Here is a 7,531-nt window from a genome sequence, read left to right on the forward strand (position 1 = left end):
TGAGTGCTACGGGTCGGTAGTCATTTAGACAGGTCACCTTAGTGTTCTTGAGCACATGGACTATGGTGGTCTGCTTGAAACATGTTGATATTACAGACTCGGACAAGGAGAGGTTGAAAATGTCAGTGAAACACTCCTTGAAAGCGGCAGCTCTAGCCTTTAGCTCAGTGCGGATGTTGCCTGTAATCCATGGCTTCTGGTTGGGGTATGTACTTACAGTCACTGTGGGGATGACGTCATCGATGCACTTATTGATGAAGCCAATGACTGATGCGGTGTACTCCTGTGCTACCAAAACAGTCCTGTAGCTTAGTATCTGCTTCATCTCACCACTTTTTTATTGATTGAGTCACTGGTGCTTCCTGCTTTAATTTTTGCTTGTAAGCAGGAATCAGGAGGATAGAATTATGGTCAGATTTGCCAAATGGAGGGTGAGGGAGAGTTTGTATGCGTCTCTGTGTGTGGAGTAAAGGTGGTCCAGAGTTTTTTCCCTCTGGTTGCACATTTAACATGCTGATAGAAATTTGGTAAGATGGATTTAAGTTTCCCTGCATTAAAGTCCCCGGCTTCTAGGAGCGTCGCCTCTGGGTGAGCGTTTTCCTGTTTGCTTATGGCGGAATACAGCTCATTGAGTGCAGTCTTAGTGCCAGCATCAGTCTGTGCTGGTATGTAGACAGCTACGAAAAACACAGATGAAAATTCTCTCGGTAGATATTGTGATCTACAGCTTATCATGAGATACTCTACCGCAGTCGAGCAAAACCTTGAGGCTCCCTTAGATATCGTGCACCAGCTGTTATTTACAAAAATACATAGTCCGTCGCCCCTTGCCTTACCAGGCACGGCTGTTCTATCCTGCCGATACAGCGTATAACCAGTATGTTGATAATGTCGTCGTTCACCCACGATTCCGTGAAGCATAAGATATTGCAGTTTTGAATGTTCCGTTGGTAGTTTAATCTTCCGCGTAGGTCATCGATTTTATTTTCCAAAGATTGCACGTTTTTTAGCAGAATGGAAGGAAGTGGGGGTTTATTCGATCGCCTACGAATTCTCCGAAGGCAGCCCGCCCTCTGGCCCCTTTTTCTCCGACCTTCTCTTCACGCAAAAGACAGGGATCTGGGACTGTTCCCGGGAAAGCAGTATGTCATTCACATCGGGCTCGTTAAAGGAAAAAAAGGATTCTGCCAGTCCATGGTGAGTAATCGCAGTTCTGATGTGCAGAAGTTATTTTTGGTCATAAGTGACGGTAGCAGCAACATTATATACAAAATAAGTTGAAAACTAAGTTATAAACAACGCAAAGAAACAAACAAAAAAACAATTGGTTAGGAATATGTAAAACGTCAGACTTGTTCTCCGGCGCCATCTTAATACTGCTACTACTACTGCTACTGCTACTGCTATTACTCCTGCTACTGCTACTACTAATATTACCACTGTACTACTGCTACTACTACTACTACTACTACTGCTTCTGCTACTACTACTGCTACTACTACTACTACTACTGCTACTACTACCGCTACTGCTACTACTAATATTTCCACTGTACTACACTACTACTTCTACTACTACTACTACTACTACTACTACAAGTACTGCTACTACTACCACTATTGCTACTACCAATATTTCCACTGTACTATACTACTACTTCTACTACTACTAATACTACTGCTACTACTTGCACTGACTTTGCTGATAGCTACTTTATTGAGGAAAAAGGTACTTATTATGCCTGAGATATGTGGTTGTCCCACCTAGCTATCTTAAGATGAATGTACTAACTGTAAGTTGCTCTGAATAAGAGCATCTGCTAAATGACTGAAATATCAATGTAAATGTCCTTCTACTACTGCTACCATGACTACTACTACTGCTACTACTAATACAACTGTACTACTACTAATACCACTGTACTACTACTACTACTACTTATACCAATGTACTACTACTACTGCTACTGCTGCTGCTACTACTACTACTACTACTACTGCTACTACTACTACTACTACTACTACTGTTACTGCTACTACTAATACCACCACCAACTGCATCATTTGTATTCTACTGCACCACAGGCAGTGCCACACCTAAAGCCATAGTTACCTCTAAGCTCGGTGGCGGCCGTACAGTTTGTTGATGCCTTCCATCGGTTCTGGTGCTTCTTGAACTCCTGCACCCGGCATATGTAGAGTCCGCGGTCCTCCACTGAGATGTTCATAATGAGCAGGTTGAAAATCTTCCACTGCTTGACCACTGTCAGCTTCAACTTAGGCCAGGGGAAGCTCTTGGTATAGTCCCCATAGAACCTGGCCTTTCTCATGTTGACCCTGGCGATGAGGAACTCTTCGTCGCTTGAAGAACGTTCCGGCAGGAATGTCCACTTGACTACGGGCAGGCTGCTGGAGCGGCGTCTCTGGGACACCTGGCAGGTCAGGGTGACGTTCTCGCCCTCCTGGGCCACCGTAAATGGGGAGGGGGTGACAGTGATGTTGATGGCCTGGCACACTTCTGAAAGATATAGTACACAAAGGGTATGTACAGTAAATAAACACTGAGTAGACAAAACATAAGGAACACTGGCTCTTTTCATGACATAGACTGACCAGGTGAATCCAGGTGAAAGCTATGCTCCCTTATTGATGTCACCCGTTAAATCCACTTCAATTAGTGTAGATCAAGGGGATGGGATAGGTTAAAGAAGGATGTTTAAGCCTTGAGAGAACTGAGACATGGATTGTGTGTGTGTGCCATTCAGAGGGTGAATGGGTAAGACAAAAGATTTAAGTGCCTTTGAATGGGATATAGTAGTTGGTTCCAGGCACACCGGTTTGATCTGGGTTTGTCACACTCAACAGTTTCCAGTGTGTATCAAGAATGCTCCACCACCCAAGGGACATCCAGCCAACTTGACACAACTGTGGGAAGAATTGGAGTCAACATGGTCCAGCATCCCTGTGGAACGCTTTCGACACCTTGTAGAGTTCATGCCCCGACGAAATGAGGCTGTTCTGAAGGCAAAAGGTGGTGCAACTCAATATTAGGAAGGAGTTCCTAATTATCTCTTTCCTACTGTGTTAATGTTTGTGGATGAGACATCTGAAAGTGGTGTTTGGCTTAAGTGCAAGCATATGTCCATTTTAAGTGGAAGAAATATTAAGGACCAGACTTTATGGCCTGTTTCATGAACAAAGCAACATCTGGTTTTTCAAGTCATTTCATAACTTTCCATTTGCAGGAAGCATATTTCTATGCCACACTGTAACGGCTGTCGTAATCCTCCTCCTCGGACGAGGAGGAGAGGCGAGAAGGATCAGACCAATATGCAGAGTGGAAAGTGGTCATATTTTAATGAACAATAACTGAACACTTCAACATACAAAACAACAAACGTGACAAAACCGAAAACCGTCCCGTGTGGTACGAACACTGACACGAGATACAAACACCCACAAAAACCACGTGAATCACAGGCTGCCTAAGTATGATTCTCAATCAGGGACAACGATTGACAGCTGTCTCTGATTGAGAATCATACCCGGCCGAACACAAAAAACCCAACATAGAAAATAACACCTCGACAACCCACCCCAACTCACGCCCTGACCAACTAAATAAACACAAGAAAAAGGAAAAACAGGTCAGGAACGTGACATAACCCCCCCCTTAAGGTGCGAACTCCGGGCGCACCAGCATAAAGTCTAGGGGAGGGTCTGTGTGGGCGTCTGTCCACGGTGGCGGCTCTGGCGCTGGTCGTGGTCCCCACCCCACCATAGTCAAACCCCGCTTCCTTGGCCTCCTCCCAATGGCCACCCTCCATGTCAATCCCACTCTACCAAAGGGCAGCACCGGACTGAGGGGCAGCACCGGACTGAGGGGCAGCACCGGACTGAGGGGCAGCACCGGACTGAGGGGCGGATCCTGGCTGGCTGGCCCTGGCGGATCCTGGCTGGCTGGCCCTGGCGGATCCTGGCTGGCTGCCCCTGGCGGATCCTGGCTGGCTGGCTCTGGCGGATCCTGGCTGGCTGGCTCTGGCGGATCCTGGCTGGCTGGCTCTGGCAGATCCTGGCTGGCTGGCTCTGGCAGCTCCTGACTGGCTGGCTCTGGCAGCTCCTGACTGGCTGGCTCTGGCAGCTCCTGACTGGCTGGCTCTGGCAGCTCCTGGCTGGCTGGCTCTGGCAGCTCCTGGCTGGCTGGCTCTGGCAGCTCCTGGCTGGACGGCTCTGGCTGGTCCTGGCTGGACGGCTCTGGCTTGTCCTGGCTGGACGGCTCTGGCTGGTCCTGGCTGGACGGCTCTGGCTGGTCCTGGCTGGACGGCTCTGAAGGCTCAGTGCAGACGGACAGCGCTGGGCAGGCAGACAGTTCAGACAGCGCTGGGAAGGCAGGCAGTTCAGACAGCGCTGGGAAGGCAGGCAGTTCAGACAGCGCTGGGCAGGCAGGCAGCTCAAACAGCGCTGGGCAGGCAGGCAGCTCAAACAGCGCTGGGCAGGCAGGCAGCTCAGACAGCGCTGGGCAGGCAGACAGTTCAGACGGCGTTGGGCAGACGGGCAGTTCAGGCGCCGCTGGGCAGACGGCAAACTCTGGCCGGCTGAGACGCACTGTAGACCTGGTGCGTGGTGTAGGCACTGGCTGCGCTGGAGAGGAGGAAGGCTCTGACAGCGCTGGACAGGTGGGAGCAGCTGGAGAGAGAACCCGGAGAGACAGCCTGGTGCGGGGGGCTGCCACCGGAGGACTGGTACGTGGAGGTGGCACCGGGTATACCGGACCGTGAAGGAGGACACGCGCTCTTGAGCACCGAGCATGCCCAACCTTACCAGGTTGAATGGTCCCCGTAGCCTTGCCAGTGCGGCGAGGTGGAATAGCCCGCACTGGGCTATGCTGGCGAACCGGGGACACCATTCGTAAGGCTGGTGCCAGGTATGCCGGCCCGAGGAGACGCACTGGAGGCCAGATGCGTTGGGCCGGCTTCATGACATCCGTCTCGATGCCCAACCTAGCCCTACCAGTGCGGCGAGGTGGAATAGCCCGCACTGGACTAAGCACGCGTACTGGGGACACCGTGCGCTCCACCGCATAATACGGTGTCTGACCAGTACGACGCCCTCTCACTCCACGGTAAGCACGGGGAGTTGGCTCAGGTATCCTACCCGGCTTTGCCACACTCCTCGTGTGCCACCCCCCCCCCCCCCCCAATTTTTTTCTGGGGGTCTGACTCTTGGGCTCCCAACCGCGTCGCCGCGCTGCCTCCTCATACCAGCGCCTCTCTGCTTTCGCTGCCTCCAAATCCGCCTTGGGACGGCGATATTCCCCTGGCTGAGCCCAGGGTCCTTTGCCGTCCAGGATCTCCTCCCAAGTCCGCGAGTCCTGTGTTTTCTTCCACTGCTGTTGTTGCCGCCCTTCTCCACTCCGCTTGGTCCTTTGATGGTGGGTGTTTCTCTAACGGCTGTCGTAATCCTCCTCCTCAGACGAGGAGGAGAGGCGAGAAGGATCAGACCAATATGCAGAGTGGAAAGTGGTCATATTTTAATGAACAATAACTGAACACTTCAACATACAAAACAACAAACGTGACAAAACCGAAAACAGTCCCGTGTGGTACGAACACTGACACGAGATACAAACACCCACAAAAACCACGTGAATCACAGGCTGCCTAAGTATGATTCTCAATCAGGGAGAACGATTGACAGCTGTCTCTGATTGAGAATCACACCCGGCCGAACACAAACAACCCAACATAGAAAATCACACATCGACAACCCACCCCAACTCACGCCCTGACCAACTAAATAAACACAAGAAAAAGGAAAAACAGGTCAGGAACGTGACACACACAAAGCCATCAAGCCACGAAGAAGGGAACTATTCATCTCTAGATAAAATCTATAATTTGCTAGATTTATTTATTTAGCTAAAGTATTAAGCTGCATCTTTTGAAAAAGTCATACAAACCACAGTCAATTTGGCTTTTAACAAAGATAAGGGAAAACACATTATATACTGATTCAAATGCATGTCACGTGGAATGTGTTTTCTAACACTTCCTAATTTCACAAAAGTTTTCCCAATCTTTTATTATGACATTCTCTCTCTCTCTCTTGCTGTCTCTCTCTCTCTCTGTATCCATCAACACATAACTACCACATTTCATATCATGACCTAAAAACACTATTTTCCTTTATAACCCAGTCACCTAAATAGAAAAGTTGCTTACCTCCAATGAACGCTCTAGTCAGGAGAACTATGACCACAGAAGAGATCTTCATTTTCCAGACCAGCAGTCTCCATAAAAAACAGTTAAATGTCTCCCGAAGTAAAGAGCCTCAGCTCAGGATTCCCTTTTATTTTTTCTGTATTCGTGTGTAATACGGAATGGGGCTCGCTCTGTTTCTGCTTAGAACCACCCTCCTCCCCCCAGGCACACAACCCCACCCACCTCACTCCTCTGCTTGGCAGAAAGTGGGAAATGCAATTTCCTGTGTAGGAGGAAGGAAGGTTGTGCTATAGCTTTGACACAGAGTCGATCAGACTTCCAGCTGTGGACTACAGCAGAGAAAACAGACACTTTTGGACAGCTTTTTATTACACACACACACACACACACACACACACACACACACACACACACACACACACACACACACACACACACACACACACACACACACACACACACACACACACACACACACACACACACACACACACACACACACACACACACACACACACACACACGAGGAAAGATGTATCAAGGCTGTCTCCCTATGTGTAACTGGAGCCCACAGACAATGTTTGAGCAGGAGTTTGTGAGAGCAACTCTGTTTCCTCTCTTTAGAGACACACTAGAGTTTAGAACAAACGTTCACACATTCACTCTTCTTGAAATAAAACGTGACTGCATTCATGCATCCATTTGTCTTAGAGCTAGCGAGACTTACAGTTGAAGTTCACCTTTGACAAATACATTTAAACTCAGTTTTTCACAATTCCTGACTTTTAATCCTAGTAAAAATTCCCTGTCGTAGGTCAGTTAGGATCACCATTTAATTTAAGAATGTGAAATGTCAGAATAACAGTAGAGAGAATGATTTCATTCAGTTTTTATTTCTTTCATCATATTCCCAGTGGGTCAGAAGTTGACATACACTCAAAGTATTTGGTAGCATTAAATTGTTTAAGTTGGGTCAAATGTTTTGGGTAGCCTTCCACAAGGTTCCCACAATAAGTTGGGTGAATTTTGGTCCATTCCTCCTGACAGAGCTGGTGTAACTGAGTCAGGTTTGTAGGCCTCCTTGCTCGCACACGCGTTTCAGTTCTGCCCACACATTTTCTATAGGATTGAGGTTAGGGCTTTGTGATGGCCACTCCAATACCTTGACTTTGTTGTCCTTTAGCCATTTTGCCACAACTTTGGAAGTATGCTTGGGGTCATTGTCCATTTGGAAGACCCATTTGCGACCAAGCTTTAACTTCCTGACTGATGTCTTGAGATGTTGCTTCAATATATCCACATCATTTTCCT

At 48.4% G+C, this 7,531-nt stretch overlaps 1 protein-coding gene across 1 annotated transcript in view; it reads right to left on the minus strand.

Annotated features, from left to right (window-relative positions):
- The window catches only part of LOC129835928 (V-set and transmembrane domain-containing protein 4-like), a 16,446-nt gene extending 10,001 nt beyond the window's left edge, over positions 1-6,445 (minus strand). Inside the window, exons 1-2 of the mRNA XM_055901658.1 lie at positions 6,221-6,445; positions 2,113-2,517 (exon numbers count right to left, since the gene is read on the minus strand). Coding sequence (XP_055757633.1) covers positions 2,113-2,517; positions 6,221-6,272 — 457 coding nt within the window. The 5' untranslated portion in view covers positions 6,273-6,445. The remainder of the gene's footprint in view (positions 1-2,112; positions 2,518-6,220) is intronic.
- Positions 6,446-7,531: the final 1,086 nt, after the last annotated feature.

Source organism: Salvelinus fontinalis, chromosome 1 (genome assembly GCF_029448725.1).
Source record: "Salvelinus fontinalis isolate EN_2023a chromosome 1, ASM2944872v1, whole genome shotgun sequence".
NCBI lineage: Eukaryota > Metazoa > Chordata > Actinopteri > Salmoniformes > Salmonidae > Salvelinus > Salvelinus fontinalis.